This window comes from Rhinichthys klamathensis, unplaced genomic scaffold (genome assembly GCF_029890125.1).
Source record: "Rhinichthys klamathensis goyatoka isolate OS25496 unplaced genomic scaffold, OSU_Roscu_1.1 h1tg000053l_1, whole genome shotgun sequence".
Classification (NCBI taxonomy): domain Eukaryota; kingdom Metazoa; phylum Chordata; class Actinopteri; order Cypriniformes; family Leuciscidae; genus Rhinichthys; species Rhinichthys klamathensis.
The window spans coordinates 3,349,251-3,373,883 of NW_026606598.1; the positions used below are offsets into that span (position 1 = coordinate 3,349,251).

A 24,633-nucleotide genomic window follows, 5' to 3' on the forward strand; every position below is an offset into this window, starting at 1 on the left:
TGTGTTTTTCTGTGTATCTGAAAACTATTGAAAATCCTTGAAGTGTCGCGACCTGTTACGTCACATTCCGGAGTGTCAGCCAAAAGTTTGAGGCTAGATGTGGCACACACAGCGCCGGTCTCCACGCCTCATCTATCATTAGATTAAAGCCTAACACTCGCATTATGGAAATGTTGGCGTTATAACTGTTCATGTGCTACAGCTGAGGAATTCAACTCCTCAGCTGTAGCTGTCCTGGGGGTGGCTGAGGAGCTCCAGAAGGGCAACAGCAATTACGCTGTCTTCATTCCTCCCTGATACCATATTTCGCTCTGCTCCACACATCCGTCAACTGAGACTCAAAAATGCTTTTAATGTCCCATTATACCACATACAGAGAGACTAACATATTCAAGCTAGCTGGCTACCAGCCGAACACATGCATTTGATTAACATATAAGAGTCTAAATCTCGTTTACATGATTTATAATTCCCAATGCCATCTTTAAATATTGCGAATGAACCTTTCTACAAGCTGTCCCTTCGCTGGTCCATATCTGATTACTCAGGGCCACACATAATTTGAGCTCACAGGACTCCACAGAACTGGAAGTTGTACATCATCTGCCCCCTGTGCTTTCATTTCTGAAATATTTTGGCTAATTTGATTATGCTTTCATCTATTGATAATTAATTACAAAGAGTTTTGAGTTATGGCTGTATAAAGGGTTTATTAAGTGCAACTGTGACATGTTTCGGCATCTGCTCAAAATGTGGGGTGTGCACTGGATAGCACTAGAAATTAGCAAAAGTCCATATATTATTGTTCAGTCAGTTTACTTCGTCAGATTAAGAATAAAATAGAAAAACAATTGTCTAAATGAGTCCAAAACAGATTTGGCCACATTTTATTTTGGGGGTTGGAATGCTGAAACACTGAGACATTTTTCAAAACATCTTCTTCTGTGTTTCACAAAATACACAGTCAGGTTTGGAATGACCCTGAGGGTGATTAAGTGATTTATTTGTATTTTTGAGTAAAATATCCCTTTAAAAGCGTAGAACTGTTAGCTCAATTTCCCCCTAAATAAGTGCAGAAAATATGATATAATATAAGTAAACAATCAGTCTATTGTGATTGGCATACACCTGCTGTACAGTTAAATCTTCACTGTAGCTCTGTGTCCTTCCTACCCTCATAAGTTGGGAACAAATCAGATTAGAAACGAGGAGGAGGGAGGCCCTTTGAAGTCGCCATGTTTGAAGCGGATGGGAAAAAAGCTCATAGTCCCTTTTCAATATCCTCTTCCTCAGGCCACAGAGCTCCATTTAACAGGCAAGGGAATTAGCTTATTAGCTGTGGTGACAGGTGATGATGAGGGCCGAGTTTACCGCCCTGGCTACCTGTCATCGCAGCTCCCATAAAGTCGACCATTCGTCAAAAAAAAAAAAAGTCCAGTCACTGGCCACCAAAAGACCTAGGAGCTATCAAAGAGGCATTATTTGGATAAATATGTGAGTAATTTGAGCTATTTGACACCTGTTTGATGCATCCAGGGAGGCTTGGACGAGCATGGTGGACTGAGGGAAACAGTCCAGATGAGAGGCATTGCATTGGCTGTTGCAGCTGTAATCGACTCAGCCATCTGCATGCTCTCTCAACACAGATGAACAGGTGCTGTGTGATGTGGCGGCCACGTTAAAGGGGAGAGATCTGTACAGCACACCCCGCAGAACGTCCTCTCAGTTCTCAAAACTGTACTCCAGCACACATCTCAGGCCCTGTTTACACCTGCTATTAAGATGTGTTTTGGTCGATCAGATCAAAAGTAGACGAGGGAGACACATACCCGTTTACCACTGGCATTTTAATACGTCTCTTTTGTCCACTTTAAACAACTTCTGTCCTGATTTCTTCGAGGAGAGGGTTTATAGGCTGGTAAATGTATGGATTTTTTTGATGAACAAAATAAGCTCAGGCAATTTACATATGAACGCGCCTATTGACGACGGAAAAACACACGGAGAGCTTCAGCTTTCTGCTCTCAACATGACATCATGACTTTGCGTAAACATACACGCCACTTTCAAGTCAAGTGGCGTGTTATCTATACGCATTTTGAGCTATCCGCGTGTATGTCCACGCCGAAACGAACCGTCATCTTTTGCGTGTATGTCTACGCCGTTAAATCTCCGAGCGAAACGAACCAAAATGCAGATCTACATCTGGGGAGCGATATTTTTTTCCCTAGGATGGTAGGGGAAGACTCATAAATGGTATTAACCCCAGTGACGGGTAGGTTTAGGGAGGGGGTTGGGGTTGGTCATATATTTATATATATATATAGCCTACAGTAATGTAACGTTAAGTCAACGGCGTTGATAAACACGCTGAAAAGCGATTATGCGTGTTGATAACACGCCAAAAATGGAAATACGAATTGGCGTGTCATACATACGCCATTTCATGAGATCAGTCTGCTGCTCTGGAAGCCGCAAGACCACGCCGAACACTGAGTGTGTGTTAGAAATCAGGAATGGTGAGAGAACATTGTGCTTGGTACGTTTTTCGTCTTCAAACCAAACTTGAGTCTCCAGCCGGCAAAGTTTAAAATCCCATCTGGTTAGTGCGCTTCCCATAATGTTTACGCATTAAGTCCGTAGGCAGAGAGTTTGTCGGTCTTTTGCGGCTGTTCGAACACATTCGAACACATAAACGTCTACTATGGAAGCAATCCGGTTGAATGCGTTTTCGACTAACTGGAAGTGGTCGAAAGGGGACAAGCTCAAAACTTTTTAGACCCAGTTTACACCTGTATTTGGTGTCATCCACTTGTTATCCGATCGACCAAAATGCATTTTAATATCAGGTGTAAACAGGGCCTCACTGAATGACCTTTTGTGGCTGCTACGGTGGTAATCAGCAATTGCATTTAGCATTTAGAAACAAAACTCAAATTGTAAAGACAAGCTTTTGCTTTGAGTGTCTCCAAAACAAAATTCAATATATTTTAAAACGTATTTTTTGTATCGGTATTGTGTCACCAATGTAAAATTTGCGCCCTGAAGAAAAAACAGTTGAGAATCACTTACTGTATGTAGACCAACCAAATACATATAAATATTAATATGAATATTAAGGGCTGCTTGGAAGCGAGCTGAGGTGTGCTCATTTTTGTGTGCTATATTTTCATTTCGTGGTGAAAAAATCTTTACAAATCAGCAGAAATGCTAAAAGAAGCTGTTTCTTTTGAAAGAAAAAAAATGTCTACGGAAACACTGCTGACAGGAAGGCTTTTATCCTGTTTTCCTTTTTGGTCAAATCATACACACTCAGTGATGAGCTGATGACGTCAAGCTGCGGGAAGACCGTCATTACGGCTAATGAGAAAGGATATGTGTGTGCTTCTAAACTGTAAACAGTAGCTATTCATTTTACCATGTTCACAATGAACATATCACTGACACTCTTCATCTCTCAAACAGCTTAATTTCACATTCTGCACTTGCATCTTACATTTTAAGAACCCAGGACTGTTTTCAGTTCACATAATGTCAATGAAGTGCTTTACTTCTGGATGCAATTAGCATTATATCATGTTGTGTTTAGCAGTGGTAAACGATCATTGTGAATTTGATTGACAGGAAGAGCATTTCACTCTGATTTTTACTGGGGTATGAAACAACTTAATTTCAAAGACATTATTTAGACTGCTGATCTCCTAATCACACTGCAAAAAAACCTTAATCAGTGTTTTTGCCTTGTTTTCCAGTAAAATAGGTAAACACCACTTCAGATGTTTACTTCTATTTGATAGACATTTCTACATATCTGTAACTGTTTTTACAGTACACGCCTTTGTTTTTGATTTTACCTTATCTTTAGAAAAGACTAATTAAAAACATAACTCTCCCAATAAATGCTGTGTAATTCACATTTAAATGCTTGCTATATCGTAGACCATTGTTGTTTATATAAAAGCAGACATAACTTCATGATGTCAAGTAAATAACAATAAAAGATATGTAAACTGTTATGACTACCTCACTTAGCCTGCAGCACTCTTCCATGTACTCATCCAAGCTGTCGCTGGTTGTGCTTTTCCTCAAAGGCTGTTGCTGAAATTCATGTCCTGTTTCGCCATCGCAAGCTTCAATAGAACACTGGTTCCTTGACATCGTGTCCTCAGCCATTGCAGTGCCTGTTATTTCCACCTGTGCTGATATGATTTCAATTTCATCTTCACAGTTCTCCATGGTATTCCTCAGGGTTCTGTCCTCGGACCTCTCTGAATCTGCCATCAGGTCTATTAAATCATCATCAGCATTCTCATCCTCTCTTCTGTCTCCCAGAATGGTAAGAGTATCTTGTTCAGCACATTTACAAGACATTTGTTCAGTTTCCAAAAAGACCGAACTGTCTTCAAGAGGATTGTCAGCAGGTACATGAGAGTTCAGGTTGCCAGAGTCACATGAAGACCCTCTACTGTGGACCACAAAGCTTTGCTCTGAACCAGTTGGGGTGGATGGGGAGGTTGCTCCACTAGTCATCTCTACCCCAGAGTCCTCAGATTCAAATTTATACAATCTTTGAAGCTCAGAATCAGCAAAAATCGAAGATAGATAGTCTGTTTTTGATTCAGTCACAGTTGTATCTGGAGCAGCGCTATGGATGGAGATCACCTCATCAGCCTGGAGAGGCTCTCTGTTATCCTGCTCAGACATTGAAATGGAGATGGTTGAAATGGAATCCTCAACATTTAGTAGTTTCTCAGGGAAGTTGTTGAGGAGCTTCATTTTTGTTAGTACAACTTCATTCTCTAAAACAATATCCCCTTTACCTGCAAAACAAATAAAAACATTTTAATAATTTTGTACTTTCACAATATTAAAATCATAAAATACCATAAAATCATGTAATCACTATCCCTATTAAAGTTATTTTGAAGTGTGTATTTTGTGCGCAACTAGTACCGCCAGATGGAAATGCAAAAATTATGATTATTTTCAAACTGGTTTCCAGAAGACTCCTCCTGTCTACCAGACAAACTCACTCCATTGGCTGGACAAGATGCTCAAACAAACAGCAATATTTCAATATCACCACAGAGCCACAATGTTTACACTTCTCAGGGAAACCAACTATCTTCTGGACTTATATTTGTCTCTAAACATTAAATTGGGATAGGGGAAAATATTTCAAATTGCACACAAAAAAATACACACACAGCTTTAACCTCTTAACCCTGCATGCGGGCCCATTTGCCATTGCATGTTTAAAACAATAATATCTTAGTAAAAACCTAAAGTAATATTTCCAAACTATATATCATTTGAAAGCTTAAAATCTCTAGTTTTCATATTTGGTGGCTGTTATCTAAAATATATTACAGAGGAGCAGAAATTTATCAATTTGCAACAAGAATATTTCATATTCATTAGGAGTATTTAGGCCTTTATTTTGAAATAACAATAAACATGAAAAATCATGAAAGATTGGTAGAAACCTCAGTTTGTTTTCATGCCATGAGTTCAAAAGATAACACCAATTCCATTTTATGAGAAAAAAAGGTCTGAAAATGTTTTAAATATAAAGAAAAATGTATGGATTCTCGATTTGTAATGCGGCTGCGAGCTATAACGCTATAACGTAGTCTTTATGCATTTATTAGAGGTTTAATTCAAATCAAATACTGCCAAACCACCCCTACTACTTCTGAATAGGATGTCTACTTCATAAATTGTATGAAAATTATGGAAATACATGGTTCAGATCACTCAAAACATATGAAAATGGAGGCGCCCTTATATGGGCAGTAATGGATTCTGGTGTTCACCTAGTGAAAAAGTTGGGTACTGCGCCCGAATAAAATCTTACTGAAAGCTCATTTTTTGAGATATCAACCTAAAATTTGGAATACAACTTGTTCAGATATTTGACTTTATTTTTCTTGCAGTTTTAGAGTAAAATATATTTTGTAATATATATATTTTATATAAAATATTAATCATTATATTTTTACATTACACAATTTCATAAACTCAAACTTATATAACTTTTTTTCTGTTTCATTTTTTACAATTTCTGGACTTCTACAATAATCTGGAAAATGTCTTCTTTAAAACAAGACCAGCCATAGGTCTATATTCCAAAGCATTCCTGAATTACAACCATTTAAGTTTGGATAGTGATTTTTATGTCTATGCAAAAAAAAGGGGGGGGTGCCAGTTAACAGGTTAAAGCATTGGTATTAGAAAAATTCTCACTTGTGTAGAGACAAAAGTAAAACTAAATTTCACTGCATACTTCAGCTCTCATTATTCAAATCATTTAAAAGAATTTGTATGCAGACATGCTTTCCTATGCTGAAAGAAGAGTGCTTATCTCTTAGCGTCAGTTTTCTACAAAGAGTCATATAGTTCTGTCCTGTTCTAATCTTTGATCTGTGCATTAGCTTAATGATATTATGAGGCTCATCTCTTTCATAGTACCGTATTAGAAATCTAATACATTTCAGGTGTCATTCATATAATTTCTTCATCTCACTATTTTCATAATAAAAGTCTGTGCTTGCATCTTCAACTGAAAAAATGCACTTTTAAATGCACTTGTCAGTCGAGTACTGGATAGAAATAAGGCAAATTAAATATATATATATACATATATACTGTATATATATTGCACAGTTCTCTTTTAGGTTTTCTCTGTTTAAAATTTGAATTCGTTGTCTCTTGTTTTGTTTTGTTTTTATCTTGATTGTCAGGAAGAGGTGTGACGGGAAGCTCTCAGTGGAGTGGAAATGAATGGTTAATTAGATGATTCACAGGATATTCAATCTGAATATTTTTTAGAAGGAAATGCTTCACTAATTTACATACTGTGAGGAAATTGGCTTTTAAATAGCTTTTAGCTTTGACATACTCTTCACACCGATACAATGCTATGGTGGAAATCATATGGTAGGCTAAGTTATTTCACGAGGCCTTGAAAAAGATAACATTAATAGCCACTTTAGCCATTCCCAGCTAGATAGAGTGTTTTTTGTGTCACTTTTAATAATAAGCACTCCCATGTGTTCTAAGAGAAAAGAATTTATGATCTTTTTTTTTCAGATTGGATACTAACTGTGAAAACACTGATAGTGTTTCAATTACGTGAGGTCATACCACCTTTGCTTCTGCTCCAGGTTTTTTCCCATTCAAATCAGTGCCTGTGTTTTTACAGTCCTTTCTCATAAACCCATGTGTGTGTACACAACACCTGGACTCCATAACTCCTGTGTAAAATCAACTACAAACAGACTTCATTGTTCAATTTTATCTAATCTAAATAAAAAAAATAAAAAATCTTACCATAAAATTTTTCGTACCATTTATACGCCAAACATAGTTTTCACGTACATATGATACGTACTTTATGGCGTGTAATACGCACACACTCCAAACCCTGGGTTTAATGGGTTTACAGTGCATGCATTTGCACGCAAAAAACGATTTATGCCGTATGAATGGTACGAGAAATACATTTTGTGCTATATACGCACTTTCATGAGATCATGTTGAACAAACAGGTCCTGTTTCATATTACTCTAATCCTTTTTATGCTAACTAGGTGGAATTCAAGTTTCTAATGTGTCTGTCCATGATGAGTGCAAGAAGACACTATGAACATATCTGAAGAAACATCCATGAAATACAGCAGCATTTTAGTCTAATCAGAGTTAACTGTAGTGGGCTACTCTGCACCATGCCATACAAATATGAAACATAAGAGACTGAAAAAAAAAACCAGTACATTGTCCGATAATTACCTACAAGCAGTCCCAACATGAAACCCAAGCCTACAGTAATTGGAGTTCTCTATGTGAGGCCCTGAATAATATTTTAGCTAATTTACTTCTACAGGTCAATTAGACCGAGCCATTGGGTCAGTCTTTCATACACCCGTGCTCTCCAGAACTGCTGATGGTGGGACATTTTTGATGCCACTCAGTAGGGGCAAGTAGTCAGCATCTAAATCCCCCTCGGTTTTCAATTAACATCGCTCAGACGTGGCCGCTTGTAAAGAGAGATCAAAAAGCCCTCGCTAGCCCCTGGCAGCCAGGAATGTAAGTAATGCTAAGGTCCTTCATTCTGCAGAGTATAATGCATTTAAAATAAAAACAGGTCAATGATAGTGTTGGCGGGAATCAAACCCCACATATTTCTGGTCCTTATCACTCGGGAGGCTGCAAATATCTGATTGGGGATTATTTCAGGAGTGAAAGGCAGGTACAACCCTATAGGAATATCGACACATATCTGTGTCTTTGTCAGTCTTTGTCAATCTTCTTTGGAATTTTGTGCTTAAAAAGTCATTATGAGATAAAAAGTCGAAATTACAATATGCTGTCATATTTGTGAGATAAAAAGTCAAAATTATGACATACTAAGTGGAAATTGAGAAAAAAGTCATAACATGAAAAGTTGAGTTTTCATTTGTGTAATAATTATGATGTTTTATCTCATAATTTTGACATGTTACAGTTAGAATTTAAATGTTTATCTCTTATCTATAATTATAACTCAGTATCTCATTTATAATTTTGACTTTTTATGTCATAGTTTAAACTATTTCGACTTAGTATGTAAGAACTTTGACTTTTATGTCATAATTCTATCTTTTATCTCACAAATATGAGAGTATGTCGTAATTTCTTTTTATCTTAAAATTACGACTTAGTATCTCATAGTTTAGACTTTTTATGCCATAATTTCATTTTTAAACTCAACATTATGACATAGTGGGCCCTATTTTAACAATCTAAAACGCAAGTGTCAAGCGCAAAGCGCAAGTAACTTTGTGGGCGGATCTCGGCGCTGTTGCTATTTAACCGGCGGGATAAATGACTCTTGCGCTCGACGCAAATCTAAAAGGGGTTGGTCTGAAGTAGCTTCATTATTCATAGGTGTGGTTTGGGCGTAACGGGAAACAAACCAATAAGAGCGTCATATCACATTCCCTTTAAGAGCATGATGAACGAGGTGCGCTTGTTCCATATGGCGCAATAGCCTACTATTATAACGGCGCATTTACTAGGCGTGCTTCACAATCGGTTCACAGCCGAGGAGATCGATGTTCTCGTCAGGGCCGTAAAAGAAAGAGAAGTGACATTGTGGGATAAACCCAAATTAGCATTCGGTTAAACATGCATATAATATTTGGGGTAAATGTGTAAGCTTTATGCCTATTTTTCCTATCGTCATGGACACAACAATGATTTCACTCGTGCTTTAATATTTTTCCTTATGATAATGTATAATTTGCAAAAAGTAAAATGCATCTATGAGAGAATCATCTACAGTGTATGCGCGTTGTTCACACTCTGTATTATGGCCAAGCATGCGCGCTTAAAATAGCATCTGAATTTACGCGCAACACTGACTTTAGACTAGTTTTTTTCTGGTCAGTGGCGCAATTGTTTTCTGGAACTGCAAAATAGCACCAGGGATTGTTTGCGCCGAAACACGCCTCCTTTTTGCGCTGAACCGCCCAGGGAGCGCAAGTTCATTCCCTAGTTTACCGGCGTGCGTCTGTGGAGGGAAAAGTCCGCTTTGCACGGGTGCAAAATACGAATGATACATGCGTCGGTGTACAAAGTCAATTGCGCTGGGTGCAAGATAGGGCCCAGTATGTTATAATTTTGGCTTTTTATGTCATAATTATTATTTACCAAAGCATGATTTATTTTCCTTGTGTGGCGGAAATGGGCCTCCATAATCTTTAGAGGTTGCTTTGTGCATATTTTCTTATTCACTGATTTTTCTCTCTTTTAAAGCAGCACTGTTAGTCACATGCCACCTGCAGTAGGGTTTTTCTTCTAGGTCAGTGGAGAATGTTGTTCACTGTGTACAACTGGCAAGTTCCTCACATATTTGATCTGATAAAATACTCTGTTCACATTCAAGAATCCTGGAATCATCTGCTCCAGTGTATTTTACAGCTGTATGTAGATTTAGTAAAAACACTGATATGTTCCAGATGGATGTTATAAGTCTAATAAATATTTAATTTGAAGGATTTCTGCGAGACATAACTACTCAAAACATATTGTGTCAATTATCTGTCCTGAAAGGGAGAAGAAAAGTCTGCTTCAATAACCAAAAGTTGCTGCTATTCATTTGAGATGAAGAATGTGAGAATCATTAAAGGCCCTCGATAGAAACATTCACAGGGATGAAATGTGAAGAATTCACAAGCTTCGACAAGAACATGTTTACTCCATCTGGCCTCACCCGCTCATGTTTACCACATTTCAACACTGCTATGTTTGTGAGTTCTGCTTTACTAACACAAAATTAGAGCCTACACCCAGTTTAACTGGCATTATCAGTAACATCAGTCAGTAAGATGATATACAGCTATGCTCTTGACAGTGATGGGAAGTCTGATTAATTTCTCTGAACCGGTTCATCAGTTCTTTTTACATCATCACGTCTGACATGACGTGAAACTAAAGCCACATGCATGCAGGCACCCTATTTTATCATAATTATAAGGGTGTTCATTGCCATAAATATTACGTTCACTGATTTACTGCTCATGACTGATAAATGGTCATGGATGCATACATTTTGTCTACTTTCATGAGTAAAGCCTTAAAACTTTCAGAGTAAAGCTCTGTTTTAGGAATCTTCATTTGTAAAACAAAAATAGTTCTTAGCAAAAAAAAACAGCTTTTGTTGAATTGAAGTGCAGTGTTTTTTTTTAAATGAGTTTCAGCGGCTTGACAGTATTGTTAGGGGATGCAGTGGGATAAGTATAGTGGGTCGGTCTTGTCTGCAGACACATCCATTGTGATTATGGGTGGAGAGGTCAGAGGCAGGCCAGGGCAGGTCTTCTATTTTTACAGCCAGGAGAATGTCAGAACCCTGTTAGCACATGGGTGGCCAGACTGAATGACCCCGAGAGCACATAAGCTAATAATCGGTTCGCTAGAATCCATATATGGACTGTTTTAGTTCTGGCCTTACAAGCCATAACACAGGAACCTATATATTCTATTTAATAAATACACATTTTTAAGACTTGCATCAGTATTACTATTTGTCATTTTTTATATTAAACATTGGTTGAATGGAAACTGAAGATCTGCACCATTTGCTCACCTTCATGTCGTTCCAAACAAATGGAGATATTTTAAATGAAGTCTGAGATATTTCTGTCTCTCCATTGACAGTCTGCTCAACTACCACTTTGACATTTCAAAAAGTTCATAAAGGGGTCGTAAAACTAATCCATATGAATTGAGAGGTTATTCCAAATTTTCTGAAAAGACACAGTCGCTTAATATGATGAACAGATTGAATTTAGGCTTTTATTCACATAAAAACATTCATCAACTCACACATCATGGGAAACGGAAGCTCAAACAGGTTCGCTCGACGTGAGAGAACCAATGAGGTTCATTCTCGTGTTACGCAGCACGTTTGAGCTTCTGCAAGAACCAATGAGGTTTGTTCTCTTCATCATATAAAGCGATCGAGTCTTCAGAAAATTGGAAGATTTGTGTTCCAAAGATGAACGAAAGACATGAGGGTGAGTAAATGATGACAGAATTTTAATTTTTGGGTGAACTAACCCTTTAAGTTCAACTTTAGATGTTACTTTAGAATTACAATATTGTCTTTGAAGTATGTTCTGAGAATTGATGGTAAAAATATACATTAATGTAATTTATATTGAGACTTGGATGTCATATATTTAAATATATTTGTAATGAACATTTGTAATAATGAAGTTGCAACTAAAATGTAACACTAAAATTATAATCGAGTATGCACAAGTGCTTTAGTATGTTAGTCAAATATGAGTGTACTTCTTTAAAACTTTAAAATGATTATTAAAACAATGATTTAAAATGTACTTTAAAGAAAACTTTTAATTTGACATTAGAGCATTTTTTAAAAGTGTACTGAAGTGTGTTAAGAAACCGTCATGAAACATACTCTTAAGTACACTTAAGTTGCCTTTTATTTCATTATCTGCAAGTATAGCTTTTTTTTTTTAAATATACTTTTAAGATTCGAAGTACACTACATGTGCAATTCAGTACAATCAAGTGCACTTTTTTTTCTCAAGGGGCAAAACATTTAAAAAAAAAAAAAAAAAAAAAAAACCTAGCGTAATTGAGGTGAATTTCTTATGGGCGAACCACACATTCACGATTCCCGGATTGTAAAGTTGTAATCCATTGACTTTTTGACTGAATTGCTCCTTGCTGAAGGAGGTGACAGAGGCCAGATGTCAGGTTTGATGAGGTGTGAAATACAGCCCTACACCTTTTCCCCCTTTCTTCCTAATCTAAATCCAGCAGACCTCTAGTGCCTCACACTTCTCTGTCTCTCTCATCACAATGCCAGAACATTTTCCCTGTTCTCCACCAAGGCAGTGGTTTTGACCCTAAGGAGTCTTTCCAGAAGCACATTATCAATGTGAGCTGAACGGCCCAGTCTTTCATTATCTAACAGCATTAGGATAAGGCAAGAATGTGCGGGAGCAGTAACATCAGTCAAGCCTTCAGGCAAACTCACCCCACTCTTCTCCCCCACCACCTTTTTTTTTGAGAGAGAGAGTAAGATTTGATTTTCTACTTACAGTTTTCCACTTATGACCACAATCAAGGTACAAGTAATCCAGAATTGACAAACAACAGTGAAGACTTATTTTTCTGTGAGACACTCTCAATCTGAATGTCACTACAATAATGGTGACAGCTCTCGTCTTGTCCCTTCAGGACAGCTTCATATATCCATATTACCTGACTGAGTCATGTGTGTCTGTGATTTCACACACTGATCCTACGCATGAAGAATTCGACTCAGTGCAGCTGTGCCTGGTTGCAGTTATGAGTCACGTATAATATAACTCAAGTAGAGAAGAGCCCCTCTCAAGAATCTGTCACCACTAAAACATTCACATCTGATATCACTCTGTTTCTTATGTGAGTTTTGCTTGAGGTTGAAACACCTGTGTGACACTCTCCTCTCACTGTCTTCCTTTATGGTAACACTGATCATCTAAACTGTCATATATTGAGAATCACAGCTACTTATTAAACTAATTTAGTCTCTATAAGACATAAACATTCACATGAGAGACAATCCCATTGATATCTGTTTTGCAAGGTTCCAATTACAACCAAAACGGTTTTAGAAATGTTTTATTATAACTTTTTAAGTTACACAAAACTCTTTATTCTCTAGTTCTTTTGAAATACAAATGTACTGATGCTTTAAAAGCCCAGAAACCAATATGAAAGACTAAAAAAAGTTGTTAATTGTAAATTTACAATTAACTTGGATGTTTAAGTCATTTCAACTTAAATTACATTAAATTGAGTTGAATCTTGTAGAACCTATAAAAAAGTTGAAAATTGCTTAACTTATTTTGTTGAGTTTAAGCAATGTAAAAACATATGTTGTCATAACTTATTGATCATATAATTTTTTTACAGTAAATAGAAACAGATTATGTATTTAATTCATTTCTCGATTTCAATTTTATACAGGATATTTTAGGTTTTGCTATATGTTCATAAACTGTTTCAACATTCTGGTTATATGATGTGTAGAAAGGCTTCTGAAACAAGAACCCTAGATTGAACAATCACAATTACAATTGCACAATATAAAGTCTAGACAAAATGCTTCTGTGATTTACACTAAAACAAAACAAATGGCTTATAAAATGTTACTCATTAAGCTGATGTTTGATTTGAATTTCTTACTAATTAAACACAAATTGCCCCTTGTTTTGCCACATGTTTTTCTAGTTAACACCAAAGCAACACTTACAACTGCAGTTAAAAACAACACTGTATATATAATAAAGTCTGTGGCTAAAGCTTGTGGGTTTTCTATACGAGCTCAGCTTTTAGAGCTAACTTAATTGAAATGACATCAGCCCAACTACCTGTGAAACTGAATGTTTTTTTGAAGATAACACTAACCATGTTCAACCAAGCAGAAAACACCTCAGAGTTCAAATGACAGGTTTCTAAATATCCTCCAACACCTCAGCCAGACAAATTACTACCTGTGCTGCAGATCCAGGTGTTGCATGCAGCCGACTGGTGAAGCAATGACTCCATGCATTCAGCATAAGATCGCATATTGAGTCACGCAACTTACCTTTTCTCCAAGGGGCAAGGATAGCAAAAGACTTGTGCCAGCTGAACACCATGCTTGGTTTCCTCTTCTTAAGACTCATTGTTGATGTGCAAAACTTCAGTAGCTTTCGGTGTCAAGAGGAAAAACCCCTCCTCAGTGGCTTATTCAAGCACACCTCATACCTTAATGCTGGATGATCTTCCTTCTCCTCAATAGAGTGCTCAAATTGTTCAGATGTTCCAGAAATCTGTGCTGCTCGGGGTATATCCAGTTTTGAACATACTGCCGGAAAAGTTTCATACACGAGTGTATGTGAGAGAAGGAGGCTGGTTGTGAAGGAGTGTGTGTGCTGTCCTCTCACTGAGGAGAATGAGCAGACCATCAGCAGCTGGAGGAGGAGGGGTGACGGACTGCCAGATGGAGGGAGGGGAAAGACTCCGGAGAAACATTTGTGTGCGTGTGTAGAGAGAGAGAGAGAGGGAGAGATAGTGGGAGAAGTTGGAAAATGTGCAATCATATACCAATGAATAATATTTCTTCTCAGAAGACATTGCACTCATTAAAGCTAGCATACTGTTATTGTACAAACTTGGGTTTGAGGTCAATCTACATCCACTAAACTTTACACAGAACTTCAAACTATGTATTTTGCCTTATTTTCTTGTGCCCCACACACACACACACACACTTTCATGACTGTTTCTTAACATGTTTCTTAACTTTCTTTTTACTTTAAAGTGCATTTTAAATTATTGTTTCAATAATCGTGTGTCAAGTTTTATAGAAGTATTTTGATTAGTTGATTAGCATACTTAAGTATAAAGTACTTGAAACTTTAGTGTGTTATTCAATTGATATAATATTTAAAGTAGCTATATACAGTATTAAAAGTACTAAATTGCAACAGCATCATTACAAATGTGTAATTACAAATATTTTTAAATACATGACATACAAGTTTCAATAGAAATTGTCATATATACATACACTTCTTCAACTAAATTACAAAAACTATGGATTAATGAAATTGCATAATAGGCTAAAGATGTACAAAGTCCTACTTAAGTTGGTCAAAAAACACTCTAAAATTTGGCTAACTGCGTTTAATATAAATCTAAGCTATAATACATTTTAAGTGTCCGAAAACATTATATTCAGTTCAAACTTAAGCTTATTATTTTAAAGTAGGCTATTAGTACACTTTTTCAATATGCTTAAAACTTCAGGGCTTTTTAAACCTATTTAAACCTTTAGACAAGATTTTGTCAAGCCAACATTTTACTAGAAGAAAATACCCATGAAACTGAAAAATGTCTTCAGTAATAACACATTCGGGGATATTAAAGACTTTGAGATGTAAAGAAAATTGATTTACTATAATCAACAAATTGCTCTCAGCATAAACATCAGTCGTGGTTATTTAAACCTATCTTTTTCTAAGTTCTTCATAGCTAAATTGCTCATATTTCATTATTCAATACTGAATTGTAAAAATATGTCCAACTTTTCTTAGAAAAGGATGGAATTCAGATGCACCCACACACTACAGTTTTCAGGGTCACAATGAAAGTCTTTCTCAGCCGCTCCTTAGTTCAGACGTGGGAGGAGGGAAAGTTCGAAAAGTAATGCAGCATTAAATGAAGCGTCCCATTGTTCTGTGAAAATAAACATTGCAGTAATTTGTCACTTTTTTGTAATGTTTATCACAGCCTAATTATATCTTTAATAGCAGATAAGGTTGTTTTTTTGACACTGCTGCTGACATCCGAAGCCGTTCTTGTTCTCAGTTGTTTTGGTAAAGAACAGGTGAGGACATTGGTTGGGTGACAGGCACAGTCGAGTGGTTAGAGATCGCCCTGGGCTAGAAGATGAAGCTAAGAAAGGGTAATTACCTCAGACAGGCCTGGACAATGCTGAGGTCTCCAAATGCAGTCTCATTGTAAAACCAAATGAAGAGCATGAAAGCCTCAGGTTCCCTGGATGTGTAATGCCTGTTGAATATGATTATATTCTTCCCGCTTGCATGAAACCTTTGTTATGCAGTCAACCATTGGCTTTTTACTGTAAAGATGATGTTTTTCAGTTCCCGACCCCACGCAAAGTTTCCAAAACAACTGTTACAACAAAACCACAACTCTAAAAATTACTACAACAGTGGAGAGACATCATTATGTGCATTTTTAAGTACAAATAACCAGTTTCTGAATTAATATGAGGTCTAAAAAAATTGCTTTTGTTATAAGTAGACAAATTACCTGTACAAGAACTATTTTTTACAGGATTTTCTCAACTACTATCTACGAGTGTTATATTTTTGTTAAATTGACTGTAAAGAAATAATTTACAATTAAAATAAATATATTACATATCTTAAAAATAACTTACAATCACTAATAACATACAATCCATTACTGATTCCAAATTACAGGACAAAAATTGTAATAACGTACCATTACATTACACAATTTAGGTAATTTAATTAACTGTCACCGTCCCACAGGTGGGACGTTTGCCATTATATTTTTAAAACAATAATATCTTAGTAAAAACCTTAAGTAATATTGACAAACTATATATCATTTGAAAGCTTACAATCTCTAGTTTCCAAATTTTGGTGATTGATTTTCAAAATAAATTACAGAGGAGCCGTAATTTATCAATTTGCAACAAGAATATTTTCATAGTCCTAAGGCGTGGTCAGACATTTATTTTTAAATAGCAATGAACATGAAAAATCATGAAAAAATGTTAGAAACCTCAGTTTGTTTTCATGCCAAGAGTTCAAAAGATAGCATCCATTCAATTATTTTAGAAAAAAAGGTCTGAAAATGTTTTAAATATAAAGAAAAAAATAATAAATTCACCATTTGTGATGTGGCAGCGAGCTATGACGCACATGCATGTTCTTTGTATGTGTTTCTTAGAGGTTGAATTCATATCAAAATCTGCCAAACTTCCCATACTACTTCTGAATAGGATCTCTACTTCATAAATTGTATGAAAATTGTGGAAATAATGGTTCATATCACTCAAAACACATATGGAAATGGAGGCGCCCTTATATGGGCAGTAATGGAGTCTGATTGTCATCTAGTGAAAAAGTTTGGTACTGCGCCCAAACAAAATCTTACTGAAAGCTCATTTTTTGAAATATCAACCTAAAATTTGAAACACAACTTGTTCAGATTTTTGGCTTTGATTTTTCTGTAGTTTTAGAGTAGCCCAGGTTTTGAAAATATATATTTGATATAAAATATGAATAATAATTTTTTTTTACATTGTACATTTCCATAAACTCAAACTTCTATAACTTTTTTCTGTTTCACTTTCTTAATTTATTTCACTTCAACAAAAATCTGCCAAATGTCTTCTTTAAAACGAGACCAATCTTACGTCTATATTCCAAAGCATTCTTGAATTACAACCATTTAAGTTCGAAATGTGCATTTTCATGTATATTCAAAAAAAGGGGGGTGACAGTTAACAGGTTAATCTAATGTAATCTTTTTGATTACTTTTAGATTACTTTTGACCTCGTATCTCTCAATAAATTGAATAGGATAATATTGAACCACGTTGATATAAATATACAAAGAAAAAAAATATATATTCTGTTCTCCCTAATTATTCTTTTTCATGGTTTAGATTTTCCTTTCTAAAAAACATACATTCAGAAAGTCTTCTAGTTTTGTGAAATTGCAAACAGACCAGATACTTGTCGTGTGGATTCATGTGGATGAGGAAAATTGAGAGGCTACAAAGCATTTGACCACTGGATTTACAGAAATCATTTATCAGCATTGCATCATTGCATATCCAATCAACTCCTGACACAATAATTATTATTTTAATTATCACTCAAGTTATTGAATCATGTATTGATGTCTTTGGAAGTATTTTTCTTTCAAACACATTTTTTATTTTAAAAAAATATTTATTTTACATTTTCATGATTTATTGATTTTTAAGCTTTTCATTAAACTCACAAACCCCATGCAGTTCCTTCTTGAACCCCAGTTAGGAAAACCCTGATGTAACGTAATATTTAATGCACTTCATGTTGTTGATAACAAACAATCGAAAAATTATGATTTTTTTTACTTCCATTGTGTGTGAATAACATGTAATCATGTAATCGATAAAAAAGTAACCCTGTACTTAAGTACAAGTACTTAATTTTTGGAATCGGATTACGTAATCCAGATGTGATCAGTTACACAGTTCCATGATGGGAACACATCTCTGAAACGTCTCCCTGCAGACTGTGCACAAATACATCTGGTTGTCTTTTGGAGCCACACATAGATAGGATGTATAATAATAAGGAAAAGTTGGACAAGTGTATGTTTACTTGGGAACCTACAATGTTTTTTTTTTTTTACAATGTCTTGTTGGTCTTGGATTTTGCAGACATCTATCTCTCCAGATTTGAAGCTCTGTATTTCGTATTTGTTATATAAGTCTGACTTTGAAAGCGTTGTATGAACATTTCATGCTGCTTTGGAGCTTCATGGGTGTGCGGCGTAGCTTCGTAAAGACTCACAAGGGGGTACAGAAGCATTCCTGTCATGAGAAACAGCTCAGAGAGAGTGGAATGTTTTAACAGTGATCTTATATTACATAATCTATTTGAAGATTAAATATGCAGAGGAGGAGTATTTCCCTAATGGAAACTAAACTGTGAACAGGGTCATTTTTAAAAGCCAGAAGGTCACAGTGATTAGGCAATACTAAGTTGTTGTGATTTCACAATTAACAATATTGAATTTCGCTCAGAATTCTATACAGGTGGTCTCTGAATCATTCTTGTGTTTTGAAATAATCTGAACCGTGACCGAAAGTGAGCAATATAGTCTCACATGAATAACATAATATGTTCTTTATTTCTGCTTATTTTCATATCTTTGTTTGCTGCAGAGGTGCAGCCATATGACAGTTCATATGGAAGTTTGAGAGGTTAATCATTCAGATTTGCGGAAGTGACGTATATTGAATATTTTTTTTAGATGTTGGTTTTGCTTCATTGGTAATGTCACTAACAATGATTCACTGATTCAAAAAGTATGAGTCTATAATTAAAAAAATGAAAATGTGATGCATGATGTGATTCTATTATTTCAGGGGAGAATTGTGCTTAATAATCACAGAGAGTAAATGGAAAATATGATGGGGACCAAGATACAGAGAGATCAGTATCACCTTTCTTGTTTCAACCTGCACAGTCACCCCTTAGACCCCTTCAAATCTAAACGTATAAAACTTAACATGGTAAAATGGATGCTGATCAAAACAAGTTTCAGCTATGATGCAAAACATATATACACCCAATTTCCATTAAGATTTTTGTTACGAAACAATTTTCTACATGTTTTTAAAGATGCTTACTTCATTTTCTTGATAGTTTTAATTAAAGTTTGTGGGAAAAAATCATATTTAATATTCATATATAGGGGAATATTCATATTGAATTTTTGGTAACGCTTCCTTTTACAGTACAGTACTTACTTACAGTGTACTTACCTAGAAAGTACTGGCTAATATAAGGTAAGTACATGGGTTAGGGGTATAGGTTTAGGGTTAGTACAGTTATTACTGTAATTACTATAATAAGTACATATGTACATGAGTAACAGGACTGTAAAAGGAAGCGTTACCGAATTTTTAAGAATAAATAATGCAAGGTTTCTCAATTAATATGAGGTCTTTAAATAGCTTTTATAATAATTATTTAATAGAGTGCAACAGTGCCTATGTCCGAAGTTTGGAACGTTTTTACAGGATTTCTCAAATAATACTACATTGTTTTGACCAAATTACATTGTAATTTTGTCCTTGTTTATCTCACAACGCTTGTTGCAGACTCTAGGTAGGATTGTAGTTAATGTCATCTTAAATCTCCCTCCAAATCTCACATCGCCCTGTGGGAACAACAAAGCAGTTTATTACTGTATAAGACCGCCATTCTCCTGAGATTCTAACATCTCAGGGAGCAAAATGTTTATAAATGACTTGAGAGCTGTATATCTTGGCATGTTTATTAAATATTACAGTCCAAGCAGATTCCTGGTAAGCAGAACCACATGGGCCTCCAATCTTTTGAATTAATACTTTTTTGCTGATAGTAAGGACATATCTGGTTCAGATGTCCTAATTTTTATCCTGTATGACACACTTCCATTTTTCTAAACTTATATCAGATGGTTTTTCATGGTCCAGTTTCAGGTGTTCCCTGTTTTGATGAAAACCAGGGATATGTTCCACCACAACAACATTCATACAGCCTTTAGTCACCAAGCCCCAGAGCACCTTCACCCTGTTTGATATTCTGTCACGTGGTTTTAAATCAAAGTTTCTTTGATGAGGTCAGACAGAACAGTGTGTTTTCGGCTTTTGCAGCTGCGATGAAGCCGGACAGACCCCCCCGTCACACCCCAAACACCATTTTCCCCAAACAGTTTCCCTAATCTCATTTCCTCAAATCGAGGAGCGTGCAACAAAGACATCAAATGAAAAGCGGGCATCAGTTAAAAGTTGATTTTTCCTACTTATGGTGGGTGACATGTCCTTCAGCACATTGCCAGAGAGGATGTATTTTTCCACTTTGGGAATTTGTTTAGCAGATTTGGGGTTTTTCCTTTTTATTATTTTGTGGAAAGGCATCCTTTGTGTTTATCAACTGCTCAGATCAGTCTAATTTCAGTGTAAGTGCTTGACATTAAACAGAAGAGGATGTTGCCTAAACCAAGAATAACCAAATTAGTGGTAATTTACTTCCAGAAAACTTGCCACTTCGGGAATATAGTTGTTTAGATGTTTTTTTCTCCTAAGAAAAAAACATGAGAGCTATCAGTATTTCTGCCTTCCCAAATCTGGCATGATTACATTTGGCTTTTCCTCCATTTCAGAGGTGTTGACTTTACTTCAGGCCAGTGTTTACATGAATATTGCAGGAATTGGGTCAGATGGGGCGGGGGCTTCACACACTCTGTTAGATATCTGTGACCTTAGTTATTCAATTATTCTCTATATTATCTTAACACTGAGCACTTTTAATAAACGTGTCTGCTGACGGCATTTGGATTAAAAAAAAATGTTTAGATTTTCCAAAACTTCAGCGTCATGACTTCATAGTCTTGAAATTCTACATTCCAGGGTGCATCACTGGAAAACCAGAAAAACAATCTCTCCCCAAACTAAGAAGTCTCTCTTGAAGCTGAGAAAATGATGAAAATATGTGTTATAAATAACTGTGGCTTGCTTAGTTCTGTCAGACTTTGGTTGTTTTCATTGTGCTAAAGTAATAGTTCGCCCAAAAATGAAAATAAAATGTACTCACCATGTCGTTCCAAACCTGTATGACTTTCTGTCTTTGGTGGAACACAAAAGAAGTTATTTGGCAGAATGTTCAAGCTCAATAAACTCAAACCGTGTAATGTGTCTCTCGACCTTTTATTTAAAATTTTTAAGTGAAATATTCTTTTAAATATGTTTCTGATATTAACTCTTTCCCCGACATTAACAGAAATTTCCGTCATTTATGACACAAAGCTTCTCTGCCTTTGACGGAAATTTCTACCAGTCCAAAGCCGCTTTTCCACCGTCGGTCCAAATGGTTATAAGAACGGTTCCAGTTATATTTCCACTTGAGCTTGGTTCGGCACAGCAAAATTACAAACCGTTCTCGACCCGGAATTCTCACATTGCTGGTATGCATGTAATGTTTTACGGTATACGGTAGGGTGCGTTATTAGGCATTTTCTGAAATAGTACAGAATCTCTTGATCATAGGTGAAAAAGTAGAAACAAGTGATAGAAGCATTGCTTACGTAAAATAATGCAATCATCAAACATTAAACAGCATATAGTCGATCAAAACTGCCTATAACATTACTGAATGGGCTTTCCTCCGAGGAGGCAGGAAAAAAACTCACTTTTTGAGGTGCCTCCTCAAAAAACTGGATGAAAAAATAATCCATATTACAAAAATAAACAATGCAAAAATTACAAAATGTGACATTAAAACTGTATAAATCACTCATTTTTCTACAATAAAGGTAAACTTACATGTGGGAGGTCATGCCTCTCTTGCCTCCCCTGAGCCCATTGAGTTTCAACAGACACCCTGAAGTGTGTGATGGATTTGGTGGGAGGAATTGAGAATGAATGGGGGAAAATCACGTGAGAGGAGGCAATGCCTCCATCACGCTGTGATTGGATGTGATTGGTTCATGCGATAAATCCCGCCTCTTATTTTTGTGTCTGAATGAACAAAATGGGAAGACTAATTAAAAAGTAAGTAAACAACTCAGCCATTTCGTTGTCACGTCAAAATCAAACTTGAAATGGCCTGAAAACATGCCAACTGTGGGGGTTTTTAGTAAGCAATCAGCTTGATGAAATTAAAAGTACATCTTCGTGTCTTATTGAGCTTGATGACTGATAAAAATAAGTTGACTTAAAAAGGAACAGCTGAACATCAGTTCACATTGCTTAAATTGTTACTGCCTTTAGTTATTATTTTGGAATAAATGTAAAATGCTTAAAGACGCTAACGTGACGAGATTTATACTTGGTTTTAATAAATAGAACATTAGTTAATGTAAAACATTCAACATATAAAAATACAAAATAGATTTGTATTAGGTTTCTCTTTTTTTTCTCCATGTAATGTTTGTTTATACTATTTAAAGTGCAATTCTGAATCCTGTTTGCTATAAATGAATGTAAATTACATTTAAATTAAATGTCATTTAAAAGCATTCTCAATTTAATTCAGAAGCACAGAACGTTGTTATTTAGTCAACACTCAGAAGAGAATTGAGCCAGATCTCAATATAAAATGCCACAAAACTTTTTTCTAACTATTAACCTCTGTTTGTCAGGACTTATTTAGTCTTCATCAGCTGAGCCTGGTTGGCAACAGCACAGAAGAGTAAGGTAAGAGCAGCTGCTTTCCCCATCTCCCATTCATAAAACAAAGACAGGAGAAAATAAAAATATCTGTGAAAATCTCCCTGCTGTCTATGCACATTTAAAATGATGACATCCCTGGCTACACCTGTGAGCTGTTTCCCCCAAGCATCAACACATGTCTTCGTCACATTGTCATTTGATCTCTTAAACAGTGAATAAACCTATGTTTATCTCCAATGAGAGGACAATAAAGCCGGCCTTTAAACAGGATGATTTATGATGAGTACAGGAAACCTTGAAGTGTTGGTGACAAAGACTCAGACAAGTTCCCTCATGTGAACTCCCTGAGTGTTGCCACAAAATCAAGGACAATGGCGGCGCTACGCTCTAGTAGAAAAATAAAGGCAAGGAACAATGTGAGCTTACATTAAACAGCAAGAAATGCAGCAAGAAAAAAGATAAAGTGTCTTTGAAACAGAATTTTTTTCCACATTTATTGCCACTTTTCATCAGGAAAGTCCCTTAAGGATAAGTTTTAATTGTATTGAATTGTAACTTACTTGTAGTGTACTTCAAATCCTATATTAAAAAGGTATACACTTTCAAGATAGTTTCTTAGCACACTTAAGTACACTTTGAAAAGGGCACTTTGTTTTCATTTCAAATGAAAAGTTTTACTTTAAAGTACATTTTAAATCTTTGTGTTTTATAATATTATATTTTGTCTTACTTTGAAGTACACTTTTTTGATGTGTTGTACTGTGTTGTTTGATATAACATTTGAAGTTAATATTTTTCAATTGCAACTTCATCATTTCAAATGTTTCAGTATATTTTAATAGGTTACATGACATACACGTTTCAATGAAATGGCATTATAGTATATTTCAGTTTACCATACTTGTTAGTATTTGCCTGTACACTTTAACCATTTTTGAAATGACAAAAGATGTCATTAAGTCCTACTTGAGTGGGTCAAAATGCACTAAGTTCAACTTATTGCATTTAATATAAATTGACTATAAACATTTTCATTTATTTGTAACTAATGTGCTAAGTGTCCAAAAACATTGCATCCAGTTCACACTTAAAGGAGAACTCCGGCGCAAAATGAACCTTTGGTCTAATTACACATTGTTACATAGTCAACCGTTATCTGAGATTTGTTTTCATGATTATCGAATGTAAATAGTTTTATCTCTACAAACAGTTTAGCCTATAAAGCTAGTATAACGCTAGTATATTGGGCATAGTGTAATGACAAATAAAAATCGCTTGTTAATACCACTAACAAGGCTCAAAATAGCCCCACACTAGCACGGTAGCATAATGAGGGTCCCTACCTTCAAACCGAAGCATTGAGAACTTTGTCAGTGTCCAGACAGTTTAATAAGAAGATATTTTAAACATACAGTCAACTTCGCGTATACAGGCAGGAGCCATCTTTGAAATACAGCCTTTACCAGTCGATCTACGAACGCCGATCCAAGCCTACTGTTCGCGCTCACCTTATCACAACTTATAGCTCGTTCACATTCTCACCAGCGCACTTGGATCGCGTTCGTAGATCGACTGGTAAAGGCTGTATTT

General features: G+C 35.8%; 1 protein-coding gene across 1 annotated transcript in view; it reads right to left on the reverse strand.

Moving 5' to 3' along the window:
* The window catches only part of si:ch211-250c4.3 (uncharacterized protein LOC100535981 homolog), a 29,284-nt gene extending 14,761 nt beyond the window's left edge, over positions 1–14,523 (reverse strand). Inside the window, exons 1-2 of the mRNA XM_056248216.1 lie at positions 14,152–14,523; positions 4,024–4,820 (exon numbers count right to left, since the gene is read on the reverse strand). Of these exons, the coding sequence (XP_056104191.1) occupies positions 4,024–4,820; positions 14,152–14,230 (876 nt within the window). The 5' untranslated portion in view covers positions 14,231–14,523. The remainder of the gene's footprint in view (positions 1–4,023; positions 4,821–14,151) is intronic.
* Positions 14,524–24,633: the final 10,110 nt, after the last annotated feature.